This window comes from Musca domestica, unplaced genomic scaffold (genome assembly GCF_030504385.1).
Source record: "Musca domestica strain aabys unplaced genomic scaffold, Musca_domestica.polishedcontigs.V.1.1 6, whole genome shotgun sequence".
Classification (NCBI taxonomy): Eukaryota; Metazoa; Arthropoda; class Insecta; order Diptera; family Muscidae; genus Musca; species Musca domestica.
Genome location: NW_026712363.1, coordinates 25,868,091 through 25,884,717, shown reverse-complemented (window position 1 = coordinate 25,884,717; position 16,627 = coordinate 25,868,091). Strand labels below are relative to the sequence as shown.

Sequence of the window (16,627 nt, the reverse complement as noted above, 5' to 3'; positions counted from 1 at the left end):
ATATTTTGATGTTGTGAAATTTACCAGAAATTTTACCAGAAGGAGTGGACCTATATATTCCATCTTCACACCAGACCTTGGCTTATTGATAATATTGTTATGTATGTAATTTGAGGAGAACCGGATGTTTATTTCGTGTTCTATGAGCTTCATGGTTATTCAAAATGTTGTCCCTTTGTGGGGGAGGTACCAGAAGGAGTGGGCCGATATATCACATTTTCACGCCACACCTTAGGTTAACGAAAATATTGTAATTTGTGTAATTTGAAGAGAACCAAATGCTTACTTCGCATTTTATGGACGTTTTTGCTATTCAAAACTTTGACCCTTTGTGGGCCAGGTACCAGAAGCAATGATCCGATCTCTACCATGTTTATAACAGATCTTGTGTTTATGGAAATATTGAGATGTACCAAGTCTGAATAGAATCGGATATTAATTTCGTGTTTTGTGAGCTTCATGGTTATTCAAAATTTTGACCCTTTGTGGGGGAGGTACCAGAAGGAGTGAACCGATATATCCCATTTTCACACTATACATTGGATTAATAAACAAATTGTGATGCGTGTAATTTGAAGAGAAACGAATGCTTATTTTGAATTCTATGATCGTTTTGGTTATTCAAAATTTTAACCCTTTGTGGGGGAGGTACCAGATGGACTAGTCCGATCTCAACAATCTTTATAACAGATCTTGTGTTTATGGAAATATTGAGATGTACCAAGTCTGAATAGAATCGGATATTAATTTCGTGTTTTAAGAGCTTCATGGTTATTCACAATTTTGACCCCTTGTGGGAGAGGTACCAGTAGGAGTGAACCGATATATCCCATTTTCACACCAGACCTTGGCTTAATGAATATATTGTGATGCGTGTAATTTGTAGAAAACCGGAAGCTTATTTCGAATTTTATAATCATTTTGGTTATTCAAAATTTTAACCCTTTTGTGGGGGAGGTATCAGAAGGAGTGGACCAATATATCCCATTATTACACCAGGCCTTGGGTTAATAAAAATATTGTGATGTATGTAATTTGAAGGCAAGCGGAGACTTACTTTCGATTTTGGAGGAGTTATAATTATTCAAAATTTTGACCCTTTGTGAGGGAGGTACTTGATGGAGTTAAAAGATATTTTCCATTTTCGTACCTGACCTAGCACTGATGCAAATATTAGGATTTTCAAAGTTGGAGCAAAATCGGACTATCCTTTCTGTTTTTGTGCAGTAAATTATTTTCTTTGAAAATTTTGAAATTTTGTGGGGGGAGGTACCCTGAAGAAGTGGACCGATATTGCCCATATCCGAACTCGATCTTAGTTTGACAATAATATAACGATGTCCCAAGTTTGGATCAAATTGGAATACTCCCTTCGAGAGTTATCGTGCACACCAGCCAGCCAGACAGACAAACGGACATCGCTAGATAGACTACAAATGTCCTGAAACGGATTTGGTTCAAAGATGAGGTAAGTTTTGACCGTATCAAATGATTTGTTGAGCCATGACGCTCTCCTTATCTTAGCCAATGTTCTATTCCAAATTTAGTTCCCAGATTTATGTGTCAAAGGACCATTAACCTTCTTTAAAAGCTGACCAATTCATAGTTTTCATTGAAAAACAAAGCAAATGGAGTTCTTTGTTTTGATCCTTTGTGCAGATGCAAATGCTATGCACATGAAAGAGGATGGATGAAATAGATGTTATTGCATTTACAAAACAAACGAAAGCAATTTTAGATTCTAGGAATGTCATGCGCATTATAAAAAAAAGTAAATAACAAAGCATATTTTTCTTTGAGGGTTGGGGATTGTTTACCTTCTCCTCCAAATGTGTTACACCCGCTAAACTTTGATAGAATGTTGGTGTTTCCAGTTCCGATGTTAGGGAAATACAATTATCGGATAACAGCCATTTGGATAGGACCGTTGAGGTGCGATTTTTCAGTAACCACGCTTGAAACTGTTCAAAATTAATGCGATCTGTTTGGGCAAACAAGGATGCATTCTCGTAGGGCAATAAGTTGAGGGCTTTTGTAAAATCCGATTTCAGGATATAGGTACCGCTATCGTTGCAATAGAGATTCCACAGAAATCTGGAAAATAAGGAGCAAATATTAGCACTGCAATATTGGCAAAAATTCAAATCATAACTACCTTATTTTCTCATCTTCGGTACCTTTTGTTATTAGAACCAAACCACATAACAAATCTTTGAAAGATATGCCCTTATTCGTACCGCCACAGGCTGTGTACAAAAGATCTGTGACATTGGCCGGAACACCCTCGAACAAGACATCCTGTTGGAAGGCATTGCGGCTAAGATAAAAACGTCCAACTCCAGCTGATTTCTTGAAGGCTTCTTTCAGGCGCCTTAACTCCGATTCAGAGACTAGAAAAAATAAAACAAAATAGAACAACAAATAATTAATCAATTACTATGTTAAAAAGTCAGCAATACAATAAATGATAAAAATCACAATAGTTAAATGTATTAACCAAATAATGTCTTGTACAAATTATTGGAAATCGTATTTAAAGTTATTGCTTGCTCAACCCCCACCCCACCTCTCCCATACTCTACTATAGCTTTTTTAAATAATGAATCACTGTTTCGAAATCTTATCTTATATTTGCCAAAGAACCTTATGTAGAATATTGACATAAGCAGCATGTATTATTAATTTTATACATTTATTGTCGAGGGGCCCCTGTGCCACTTCTAAATCTGTTCTGATCGATATTTATTTTTGTTATTATTAAAAAGGATTTGTTTTTCGCCACGTTTTTGCGTATAAAACAAATATTGCCTAATTAATTTTATTTCTGTTTAACAATTGATAGTGAAAGTGTATGGATATCATAAGGGGGAGTGGGTTGGAATGAGCCTAATGGGCTTTGCCGTGAAAAAAATAAGAAATGACTCATTATCAGACTTAATTTGGGGTTCCCTGGGCGAATTTTTTAGGTTAGGAAAGGGAAATACCTTTACAAAATATCTCATGCAGGATTTTTCCATGGCAAAGGCGGAGGATAAAAATGTACCAGAGAAAAAAAAATCAACCCGAGATTGTTACGGATAAGACAGTTTAATTGGGAAAGATTTGTGGATAAACCCGTATGTAGAGAAAATGTTGCTGATAAATTATTTTCGTGGAGAAATGTTGAAATATTTTTGGGGAGAATATATAGCGGATAATATATATTTTCGATGAGAAACATTTGAGGTCAAATATCTTCTTCGCGGAGAAAAAGTTGCGGATAAAATAATTACGTAGAGAAAATATTTCGGATAAAATATTTTTGTGGAGAAAAAGTTGCGGATAAAATATTTATGTGGAGAAAGTATTGCGGATAAAATGTTTTTTTTTAAGAAAATGTTGCGAATAAAATATTGCCGTGGAGAAATTGTTGCGGATAAGGATTTTTGTAGAGAAAACGTTGCGGATGAAACATTTTCGTGAGAAAATGTTGCGGATAAACATTCGTGGCGAGGAAATTGAGGATAAAATGTTTTCGTGGAGAAAATGTTGCGGATAAAATATTTACGTAGAGAAAATGTTGCGGTTAACATATTTTTGTGGAGAAAATGTTGCGGATAAAATATTGGGGATACAACATTTTCGTGGAGAAAATTTGTTGCGGATAAAAAATTTTTATAGAGAAATTGTTTGTGGATAAAAAATCTTAAAGAAAATGTTGCGGATAAAGCATTTTCGCAGAAAAAAGTTGGGCATAAAATATTTACGTAGAGAAAACGTTTCGGATAAAATATTTTTGTAGAGAAAAGACTGCGGATAAAATATTTTTGGAGAAAAATATATTTTCGTGGAGAATTTGTAGCGGATAAAGCATATTCGTTAATATAATGTTGCGGATAAAAGATTTTCGTGGAGAAAATGTTGCAGATAAAATACTTACGTAGAGAAAATGTTGCGGATAAAATATTTTTGTAGAGAAAACGTAGCGGATAAAATATTTTTATAGGAGATATTATATTTTCCTGGAGAAAATGTTGCGGATAGATCTTTTCGTTGGGAAAAAGTTGCGAATAAAACATATTCGTGGAGAAAAGGTAGCGGATAAAACAATTACGTTGAGAAAATGTTGCGGATAACATCATTTTGTGGAGAAAAGATTACGGATAACACATTTTTGTAGAGAAATTGTTGCGGATAAAATATTTTTGTGGAAAATGTTGCGGATACAACATTTTCGTGGAGAAAGTGATGCGGATAAAATATTTACGTAGAGAAAATGTTGCGGTTAAAATATTTTTGTGGAGAAAATGTTATGGAAAGCATATTTTTGTAGAGAAAATGATGCGGATAAAATATTTATGTGGAGAAAATATGTTGGGGATACATTTTCGTGGAAAAAATATTGCGGATAGAAAATATTCGCGTAGAATTTGTTGCGGATAAAACATTTTGTAAAGAAAATGTTGCGGATACAACATTTTCGCGGAAAAAAGTTGTGGAGAAAAGGTTGTGGATAGAATATTTTCGTGGAGAAATTGTTTGCGGATAAAATATTTTTGTAGAGAATATGTTGCGAATAAAATATTTTTATAGAAAAATTGTTTGTGGATAATAAATGTTCGCAAAGAAAATGTTGCGGATAAAACATATTCGCGGAGAAATTGTTGCGGATAAAATATTTTTGTAGAGAAAAGACTGCAAATAAAATATTTTTGGAGACAAATATATTTTTGTGGAGAATTTGTAGCGGATAAGCATTTTTGTGAATAAAATATTGCGGATAAAAGATTTTCGTGAATAAAATGTTGCGGATAACATATTTTTGTGGAGAAAATGTTGCGGATAAAATATTTTTGTAGAGAAAAGGTTGCGGATGAAACATTTTTATAGAAGAAAAGTTTCGTCCAAAACGTTCTTCTTAGAGAAATGATGCGGATAAAACATTTTCGTGGAGAAAATGCTGCGGATAGGATATTTTCGTGGAGAAAAAGTTAAAATATTCTCGGGGAGAATGCGGATAAAACATATTCGTGGAGAAAATATAGCAGAAATTATATTTTCGTGGAGAAAATGTTGCGGATAAACCCTTTTCGTTGGGAAAAAGTTGCGAATTAAGCATATTCGTGTTGAAAAGGTAGCGGATAAAATAATTACGTAGAGAAAATGTTGCGGATAACAACATTTTGTGAAGAAAATATTACGGATAACATATTTTTGTAGTGTAAATGTTGCAGATAAAATATTGATTGCGGATAAAATATTTTTGTGGAGAAAATTTGTGGAAAATGTTGCGGATACAACATTTTCGTGGAGAAAGTGTTGCGGACAAAATATTTACGTAGAGAAAATGTTGCGGTTAACATATTTTTGTGGAGTAAATGATGCGGATAAAATATTTATGTGGAGAATATATTAGGGATACAACATTTTCGTGGAAAAAATATTGCAGATAGAATATTTTCGCTTAGAAAATGTTGCGGATACAACATTATCGCGGAGAAAAGTTGTGGATAGAATATTTTCGTGGAGAAAAAATTGTGGATAGAATTTAGTGGAGAAATTTTTGTAGAGAAAATGTTGCGAATAAAATATTTTTATAGAAAAATTGTTTGCGGACAAAACATTGTCGCGGAGAAAACATTGCGGATAAAATATTTTTGTAGAGAAAAGACTGCGGATAAAATTTTTTTTGGAGAAAAATATATTTTTGTGGAGAATTTGTAGCTAAGTATTGTCAATTGTGACCCTTTTTGGTGTTGGCAAATATATCACAACAGATCTTGCGTTAGCAAAAATATTTGGATGTGAGGAGAGGTAGATTCTTATTTTGCTTTCTTTGAGGGTTTTATTTTTCAAAATCTTGAGTCCTTTGTGGGGGAGTTACCAAAGGAAATGGTTTGATCTGTACCATCTTTATAACAGTTCTTGTGTTGATGGAAATATTGAGATGTGCCAAGTCTGAATTGAATCAGATGTTAATTTCGTGTTTTATGAGCTACATGGATACTCAAAATATTGACCCTTTGTGGGAAAGGTGCCAGAAGGAGTGGATCAGAAGGAGTGGATGATATATTCCATTTTCACACCAGACCTTGGGTTAATAAAAATATTGTGTTGTGTATAATTTAAGGAGAACTGAATGCTTATATCGGATTTCATGATCGTTTGGTTATTCAAAACTTTGACCCTTTGTGGGGAAGGTACCAGAAGGAATGGTCCGATCTTCATAACAGATCTTGTGCTTATGGAAATATTGAGATGAGCCAAGTCTGAATGGAATCGGATGTCAATTTCGTGTTTTATGAGCTCCATGGATACTCAAAATATTGACCCTTTGTGGGGGAGGTACCAGAAAGAATGGTCCGATATATTCCATCTTCACACCAGGCATTGGGGTAATAAAAGTATAGTGATGTGTGTAATTTGAAGATATTCAGAATATTACTAAGAATGGTTACAAAATGAGGTTCCTTGTTTAATTTTCAGCCCACAGTGGCCACCAAAATCTCCGGATACCAATCCGTTGGACTATAGTGTCTGGAGTATTTTGGAAAGCAAAGTTGCCACTAAAAAATACCAAAGTGTCGAGCACCTCAAGCAAGCGCTTCGCCGGGAATGGGCCAAAACACCGCAGAGCAACATTCGGGCAACGTGTGACGGTTTCATTGGCCATAATTCAGGCCAAAGGTGACCAATTCGACCAAATCAAAACTTATTCTAAAATTTGATGCTATTTCCGACATTTTTGCTTTCATTCAAAAAAAAATTAAAAAAAAGGAAAAAAATTATGGCGTTTGACTTTGTTGCATTTTTTTATCTCACCTTGTATTTTAAGTTCTTAACTGATTAAATTTAGTAAATTGGGTTACTAGTATATAATGTACTGAATTTTGCGTTCAATCATAAGGATATCAATTAAATATATTTATTAATTGTAGGTAGGTATCTAAGTCATTAGTTTCAATCGCAATTCCAGATTGCCAAACATTTTTGCATCCCGCAACAAGAGAAAAAAAATCCCCCTCATGTCATAAACTTCATCCGACTTACAGGCAAAACAATAAGTCCACACGCACACTCACTCACACACCTTCAGTTGGGTTTTCTTCTTCGCGTATAAATTATTAAAAACAACAACAGAAACAAATTAACTAAAATCTATCATAGTAATCTAAGAATCAAAAATTAAAGAGACGTTGAAAAAGATTACGAAAACAATAATAAAAATTAGAAATAAAAGAAAAACTTGAAAACAACAACAAAGTTAATGATAAAAAAAATAAAGAACTCTACACTCTTGTTTGCCCTCTTCCCCATAAGGCAAAATAACCCATTTCATTGACCCCCTTTCGGTGTTGGCCCCGCGCTCTCCTATACACACACACACACACACACACACACACACATGTAGTGGACATTGCAAAAGAAAGCAAAAACACCCCCACCACACCAGCTATCTTCATGGCCTCCACCACAAATAATAAGATGACTATAAATCACAAATAGATGAACCCCATACAAAAAGAAAATAATTAGCCAAGTTTTTTCTTTGCTTACCTCTTTTGACTGCATCCTCATAACTAATGCAAGTCTGTTTTGATTCCTTTGCACCCATTTTGCTGTCTTTGCAAAATGGGTGGGGTGGTGGTTAATATCTGTAAATGGAAGTGCGGATGGCTAACTGCACCTGGCTGGTTGGTTGGCTAGCCAAACCAAAGAAAGAAAAAACAAACTTCAGTGGAATTCAAATTCCGGAGAGACGACACCTTACAAAAAACGCTGGCTTCGCTCGCTATATTCTCTGCGTTCTTCGTCGTTGTTTTTGTCGTTCATAAAAGAAGACAAACGAAATAACAATAACAAAAACTCATAGAACCCGCACGCACACACTCACGTATACTCCAAACTGCTGCCTTTGAAGCAGAGGCAGTTACAATACGAAAAAAAAACTACGTCTGTTTTTATTTCTCTTTTTCTTTCTTCACTTCTTTCTCAGGCCAATTACACGATTTTTTTTTTTCGTCTTATTAACACTTTATTTTTTTTATTTATTTTGTTTTTCATAACTTGCGTTCCAATTTCATATCCATTTTGCACAGGAATTCATTAGTACACCGTCTTGGCCAACTATCAATGTTGCAATGCGACATTTTCACCATATTATTTTGGAAAATTATCATCTTATGACCAAAAAGAAATTTCATTGTAAGTTAACAATACTAGCTCTTCTTCTCGACTGTTGGGGCTGGTGGAGCGTTCACAGTGCATTGATAACACAAAAAACAAAGGGTCGGTGAAAACGAAATGAAAGGCGTTCGTTGTTAATTTATGCGCAATATTGAATATATAAATGGAAGTTGTTTGTTTTTAATTTAACAACGCAATCATGCCATGAAAGCAATACACTCTTAACACCAATTTGTGGTTTCTATATAATGATTTGTAAAGTACCTATTGAATATAATGCAAAATAGCTAAATTATAATAATAAAATATATATCTACAGAAACCCAAAACTTTATGTCACGTTTACATCGACAAGTCATCTGTCATTTTCGAGTTTTTTTTCATAAATTGTGCGTAGTTTTAAACATGTTACAGTACGTTTACATATAAATGGGTTATCCCAATAGTTTTCGATTAAAATTGTCATATCAATTACGCATAACTCAAAATTATGAACCATATGACACAAGAACCAGGGAGAAAGCTGTAAAATTCAATCCAACTTAAATGTCTCATTTAAAGAATAACTGAAAATAAGATTTTCGTGCATGAAGGAAACATAGGATCAATCATGGTACAATAAAGAGGTAGAACAGCTTCGTAAAACTACAGAAATACAGCCCTGAGGCTATGCCCGCTTCCTGTCAGAATTATTCAAAATTATATCCAACAAGTTTTCATTTATTATATTTTTTGGTAATTTTTCAAATGCATCAAATAGAGCGAAAGGTGAATGAAATGCCTGGACGTTCTCTTAAAAATATGATCCTAAATTTTCAATCTTTTAAATCCGTGGCAAATTTGGTTAATATCATTAATGTGCGTCCCGCTATTTAATATTTGTTTTTATTTTTCAAAACAATAATACATACACAAAATTGACAGAAGTCGGGCACACTTAAAAAAAATTGTAATCAGCTGCTAGCTCTACCTTTCCTTATTATTGTACCATGGGATCAATTAGAAGTTAAACAATACAACCTACTGCTGGACAACGAATGTTTTCTTATCGGAGAAATCCAAATTCGGCAGTTCATCACTTTCGGCCAAGCCAAACAACTATTTAGCTCTTTTGAGTCTATTTTATTTCTGTTGCGGTGTAAGTTCTTGCACTTTTTGGAATTTCAATGGCTTTACCTCGAGCTCATTTTTCAATATTTTCTGAATGGAGTATTGCGATATGTTCAGCTCACGAGCCATTTTTCGGCCGCTTCTTTACTTTTCGAAACATTTCTGCTGATGTTACTGTTTTACTGTTTTCTTCCGCCCACTTTCTTGACGTCGGACTACGCTTTGGTTTCCAGCCATGGTACAATGAAGAGAAGGTAGGTCAACTTTGAAAAAATTGCAAGTATAGAGATCTACCTGTTTGGCTTGTAATGTCAGAATTACTATCAAAACAATAAAAAAAAGCAAACTTGTTGCATTGATTTTGAATAAATAATTTAAAACCGCGAAAACTGAATGAATGGTCAAAATTTCTTTTCAATATCATGTTCTATATATCTCTTATGGTTTATTTCGCGACAAAAACTGTAGATTTTGTCGATGCATTCGTTGCAATAAGCATTTTGAAAACACCCGAATTTTAATATTTTCTGAACAATTTTTTTATTATTAATAAGAAGACACACACATAAGCAAATGAAGTTGACATATTAAGCCAGAAAAATAAAAAAAATTTAAATCATATGGTAGTTCTGCCCTACCTTGAATTCATTGTACCATGCATTGTACCATGTTTGGACCAATAATAAAACAACTTGACTAGTGGACATGCCACCTATATTGTAACAGGTCATCTAACAACAAGTAGATGATGAATAACGAACAGAAAAATACAGAATTAAAAAGAAATGGAGTTACGAATGAGGAGAGAAAAACAAGGAGACGACGGTCAAGATAAAGTAAAATTGCTATGCACCCTCGATTCATGCAAAGGGAATTGATGACAGTGCTTCATCTTTTTCATGTGAACCTCTCAGTGCTTACATGATAACCAACCTTCTGGCAACACTTATCAACCACCATAAAGTCGTCGACGAAAAATTTTTGTAGACTGATTGTGTGGAAAGACTAGATTTTGATTTTGTCATCAGAGAAGTGTAAAGTAACAAGAAAAGGATTTCAAAGTTTGAGAATATACAATAATTGAAGAACGTCGGTGGTATTCGATTTATGTATTAAATAGAAACGATCGTGGAAAAATAGCAACAGCAACCATCCTCATCATCATCACAACATCGTCTACGTCGTCGTCAAATTGCTTGGTTGTTGGTTTTGTGTTGTATTTTTTCGTTGTTCGTTGCTCGAGAAGAAGTAACACGCATTCGCGCAGAAAGTGTTTTTTTATTTTATCAGAGAATAATGGCTAAGACATACGACTATCTGTTCAAATTGTTGTTAATTGGTGATTCTGGTGTTGGAAAACGTGCATATTATTCCGATTCTCTGAAGATGCCTTCAATACAACATTTATATCGACAATAGGTGAGTTATTATGGTGTATCTTGCCAAATTGTTTGGTTGGCTGTTTGGTTGGTTGGTGGTTTTGGAGATGATATCAAATGAAATGATGGATGACGACTACGACGACGTTGACGTAGCCGCCGTCCGTCGTTGTTGTTGAAGATGGGTGACACGGACGGACGACGGACGGGGAACATATAAGTATATTGTGTATGATTGTACAAGTGTTCGTGTGTGTGTGTGTGTGTAGCAGAAAAAAGAAAAATAATATGCCCCGTCGTCTTGGCTGGAGAGTATGAGTAACAATGAATGAACAGAAAAATATTAAATTTATCCAAAAAAACAAAAATTATTGTAAGTTCCCCTGTAAGTGGTGATAGTGCAGAAACAAAAAAAACAACACCAACAACATTGTCGTCACCCATTACATACTCTGGCTACCATGTACATTTATTTATTGAGAAAAAGTTGGTCGAAGAAAGGAGGGGTCTGCGACGTTGCTTCGTCGTCGTCGTCGTCACAGTGCTGCTATATATGTTAGGGATTGTTGTTGGCTACTGTATTGTTGTTGCTGTTGTGCCAGCTCCAAAGTCAAAGTACGATATATACAAAAGATAAACTTCCGCAACAAGATCCCCCCTCATTGATATAAGAAAACACAAATTCTCAATGAAACAATGAATATTATCTTTGTCCTAAACCATAACCATAGTGGAAAAATAGGGAGCAATTGCGGCGGCCTGTCTTGGCCATTCCCAAACAAATGTGGTGGTATGCCCTAAGCCTCCTCCCCTCCCCCCTTGTTATTCAAAAAGCCAAATGTATTTATAATTTCTTTTTCTTTTCTAGATTCTAAATGTGTAGAAAGACAAGAGCCACCTTGCAAAAATATATAGAACAAGTAAACAAGATAAACAATTAAACATCTTCCCAAATAGTTTTCAGGGATTTGTCCTATATTGGCGAGTGATTATTTGTATACATTGGGATATGGCGTAATGTCTCGTAGGAATTTTATTTGATTTCTTTTTTTGGATTTGAAAAGGAATTGGCGGAAAAAAAGTCTTGACAATTGGACATACCTTCTGAATAGAGCCCAGATAATATTCGAATACAAACTGATGGTCAGAGATTTATTTTAAACCAGCTTAAGTCCATAGATTGGCTTACCATGGACGCCTCAAATGCATGTATTTACCACAGGTTGCCCTTATACATTCAATTATGGAAAAGTCTTTACATCTCATAGTTATAGGCCTAAAAGTTTGTTTAAAGCTGCTCTCATGAGACATTTTACTGCGAAGGGAATTTAGTATGGGTATTAGTTGAAGAATCAATCTATAGAGTCCCGGGTCCCAGTTTGATGACCAGTCTTTTATAAGCTAAGCGACATTGGGGCGTAATCGACCAATGTGGGTGTTGCTTCCCAAGGTATGCTGATACATATCTCCGAAACTGTTAAACCTCTACTTTGCCGGAATTCCTCCCCCACCCAAACGACATTGAGATCTTTATATATGCGGTTTACTGCACTATCGGATATCGGGTATTTTGGTTGTTAACATGTGTGTATGGCTGAACTTTTATCTCGTGCAGCTTGCTGCCTTGTTCCAAGCGAGGAATTTGCCACGAAGGCCCCAAACGCCACATTAGTTTCCCTAAAGATCCGTGGAAATGAGAACACAACCGAATGTACAGGCCTAGAGATAATTAATTTCCATCGTGAACTACACTAAAATCCTAATCCTATGCCTATACTTCCACGCGAGGAAAAATATCAGCCACGAAATCAACGACCACACTCTTTACCATATGGTCTGCGGAGATGAGAACACAGCTGAATGTGAAAATCGAGGGGAATTTAATACCGAACACGAACTACACCAAATTCTAGGGGTCGACAGCATTGCTCAAGTCGTCCGCGCAAGCCATTGCTATCTGGGACAAAATGAAAAGTAGGAACAAGGTCCTTAAGGCGCTAGCCGGCAGCATCTGAGGGTGCGGGCAAGGAAACCATGTTGACCTGTGGTCAGCTATGCGGCTCCAGTGTGGTCTGCGAATACTAGTGCTACGCAGTGGAAGTACATCCAGACCTGCGACAGGGTGCCTCCTCATGACACCAATGGACCATCTACATGAGGAGGCAAAAGTCCTCCCCTTATGTCAGCATAATCATATGCTTTCGTTGCAGTACCTGCTTGGGTGCTACCGTGAGAGTCATCATAACCATGATATGGCGTGTCAGAAAGGACATACACGATCTAGAGAGGTAGGTCCAATGCTATAAGAGAGAACCGCTAGACAAGAAGCCAATCAGACAGGTTTGAGTGGCATTCATACCGATGCAGTCGCAGATGCTATCAGCAATTACAGGATAAATGTCGTCCTCGGACTCCACCCCCGCCATCCATTGCAGCTGAAGACCCCAGCTGCCTAGACAAACCAGGGAAGTTTTGGCACAAAAACGTTCAGGATGGTGTAGTCGACTCAATTCGTATTGGGCACGAATTGGCGAAGATCTGCGTGACGCCTGCCCGGCGTGTGATACAGGCGCGCACAATACGCTGCACCTTTTTAATTGCACAGCCAAACCTACCCAACTCACTCCAGAAGATCTCTGGCTACAGCCTTCGTATAGCCTCCATATAACGGCACCCCCCGATATTCGGTATTTTGATGATTTTAGCGAAATTGTTCAACGGAATTGTTTCAAATTTTCGATTTGAAGTTCGTAATGGAAACTACAGCCTAAGATAGAAGATTGTCCGTGCAGGTTCACATCTTCCTATAGCCCCTTATAACGGTACCTCCCGATATTCGGTATTTTAATGATTTTAGCGACATTATTCACCGGAATTGTTTGAAATTTGGTATTTGAAGTTCGTAATGTATACTACAGCCTATGGCAGAAAATTGTCGGCACAGGTCCACTCTTCATATAGCCCCTTATAACGGTACCTCCAGATATTCAGTATGTTAATGATTTTAGCGACATTATTCATTGGAATTGTTTTAAATTTGGTATTTGAAGTTCGTAATGGATACAATAGCCTATGACAGAAAATTATCTGTGCAGGTCCACGTCTTCGTATAGCCCCCATATAACGGCACCTCCCGATATTCGGTATTTAATGATTTTAGCGACATTATTCACCGGAATTGTTTGAAATTTGGTATTTGAAGTTCGTATTGGATACTACAGCCTATGACAGTAAATTGTCTGTGCAGGTCCACGTCTTCGTGTAGCCCCCATAAAATGGTATTTTGATGATTTTAGCGACATTCGTCATTCGACAGTTTCGCATTTGAATATTGTAATGGCTTATGACAAAAGTTGCCTATGCAGGCCCACGTCGTCGTATAGACCCTAATATAACGGCTACATTCTGAATATTTAAGATTTTAACAGAAATTTTATCGGATTTTTTTTTTTTTGAAAATTTCCAAATTCGTTCAAATGGTGAAGGGTATTCAAAGTTCGGCTCGGCCGAACTTACAGCTTTTTCACTTGTTATCCATGACATTATTATGTTGTGGAGGAAGGAGGTCCGACTTGATTTGCATTGAGTTTGGCTTATATCCACGCCATAGGTTTTGGAGGGTATATTAAGTTTATCATTTCGTTTGTAGCTCCTCGAAATAAAAATTTCAGAACCCATCCATCTGTTGAAATCACTCTAGCTTCCGAATGAAATGTTGTATGTCGATAAAATGTTACTCGGAATTTAAAACGTCCACCTAGGCCAGATCCACATTTTGTTATAGACCCGGTATCACAGCACCACCAGTTTATGTTTTTTCTGGTGTTTAAGTCATAGTTTTGTAAATTGACTGGAGCATTCTTGCAAAGAACAGTCCACATAGGCCCAAGTTGTAGCCTAGTCCCCATATAGTGGTACCTCCTGATATTCGACATTTGAAAATTTAGTCATATTTTTCAACGAAATTGTATCAAAATTGAAAATCTGCTGCTTTGTCTGTCAGATATTTGGCTATAGGGGCCAACGATTTCGTGTATCCCCATATAATTGTGCCTCGCGATATTCGGTATTTAAATCATTTAAAAGGGAAATTTTAAGGGTTTTTTTTTTTGAAATTGTTCCTTGCTTTTGTTGTCCTCCCAAAAAGCAACAAAGATAAAAAGGTTTATCAATTTTTATTTTGTTGCTATTGTTATCCCCAACCAGCCAATGGCCGAAAACAAAAATAAAATTGTAAACAATAAATAAAACGTCAATGTAAACTACTTGAACCCGCTTCTGGGCAAAGGGAATTACCATGCCGGGGAAAGAGAGGAGGAATCGATGCCAACAAATGTGGATGGACGGCGGCAGCACAGCACGAGACCAAATAAAAACAATAATGGCAACAACAATGCAAATGCATTGAGAATAGACAAACTAATGCCTGCAGATTCTTCACATTGCAAATATCAATAAAAACTGAGGAAGAAGAATGCTGGTCGCCGCTGACGCAGTGACACCCTACTATCCGTACTCTGTATGGGTACTATGCCAGAGAATTCAGAAATTCTTAGCAATACTACAACAATCACATGCTTCTATGAAGGGTTCGTCCGTCTCTAGGTTCCTGTCCCCCCCGATGATGATTGCATTCAAATAAAGAAAATGCACACTCGAAACTATTTAAATTTTCTGATCTGCTGACTATGAACTGTGTGCACTACTGGCTGGCTGGCTGGCTCGGACTATTCCTTTGTTGTTATTGCATTGAGAAAAAGCAAAAAAAAGCGCGCAGTTTTTTCCCTCAATTTTCTATAGAATTTTTTTTGTTTCTTTGGAATTTTTTTATTTCTTCTTTGAGAAGGAGAAGTAGAATAAAGGAATTTGTTTTAGTTTCTTTAATTATGGCAAATTAAAGACATGATGGACAAACATTTTATATTAGTTGATACTTACACATAGAAAGACATTCAAACCAGCACCCCCACCCAGCCTCTCTCCTCTCCCCCCCACACACATTGCCACATAAATCACTATACATTGTATTTATAATCAAGTAATGTTGCTGGTCGTGAGTGAGTCATCCGAGGGTTTAAAGAAATTAATCTATGGGCTACTTGATCGCTTGCTCTTCATTCCTAGAAAGAGGTGAAATTGTGTAAAATGTATCACAAATTTCTAATTGGTTGCTATTGAAATTTGTGGAAAATTTGTTTGATGTTAATAAAGAGAAGAAGAAAGAAATTCATACGGGCTAGCTTAGCTCCGGAATAACTATTTGCCTTACTAAACAATTTTGGGGGTTAGTGGACATTTGATACCAATCTCTATTTTATTATTGTTTAATTTTGTGTTTAGCAATAACATTTATTTGATGACACACAACAAAGCTGTAAGTTCGGCCGGGCCGAACTTTGAATACCCTTTATTATTTGGAACAAATTTGGCAATTTTCAAAACAAATCAAATCTTTTAAAAATCTGTAAAAATATCGAATGTTGCCGTTATATTAGGGTCTACACGACAACGTGGACCTAAATACGACAACGTGGACCGGTGAATAATGTCGCTTAAATCGTCAAAATACTGAGTATCGGGAGGTTTCGTTATGTGGGTGCTTTGCGAAGAAGAGAACCTGCACAGACAATTTTCTGTCATAGGGTGAAGAATCTATTACGAACTTCAAAAACCAAATTTTGAAACGATTCCGGTGAATAATGTCCCCCCATTATGTGGGGGCTTTGCGATGAAGTGGGACCTGCACAGACAATTTCTGTCTTAGGCTGTAGTATCCATTACGAACTTCAAATACCATATTTGAAACAATTCCGGTGAAAATTGTCACTTAAATCATCAAAATACCGAATATCGGGAGGTGCCGTATATGGAACCTATTCGACGACGTGGACATGCATACGAATTTTTTTTTGCATAGGCTGTATTTCCCATTACAAACTTCAAATACCAAGTTTGAAACTATGCCGTTGCAT

At 36.2% G+C, this 16,627-nt stretch overlaps 1 protein-coding gene across 1 annotated transcript in view; it reads right to left on the bottom strand.

The window, feature by feature from the left end:
* LOC131805756 (ubiquitin carboxyl-terminal hydrolase 32-like) overlaps window positions 1–8,125 on the bottom strand; it is a 36,838-nt gene extending 28,713 nt beyond the window's left edge. Inside the window, 3 exon segments of the mRNA XM_059129327.1 lie at window positions 1,818–2,094; window positions 2,156–2,390; window positions 7,537–8,125. Coding sequence (XP_058985310.1) covers window positions 1,818–2,094; window positions 2,156–2,390; window positions 7,537–7,594 — 570 coding nt within the window. The 5' untranslated portion in view covers window positions 7,595–8,125.
* Window positions 8,126–16,627: the final 8,502 nt, after the last annotated feature.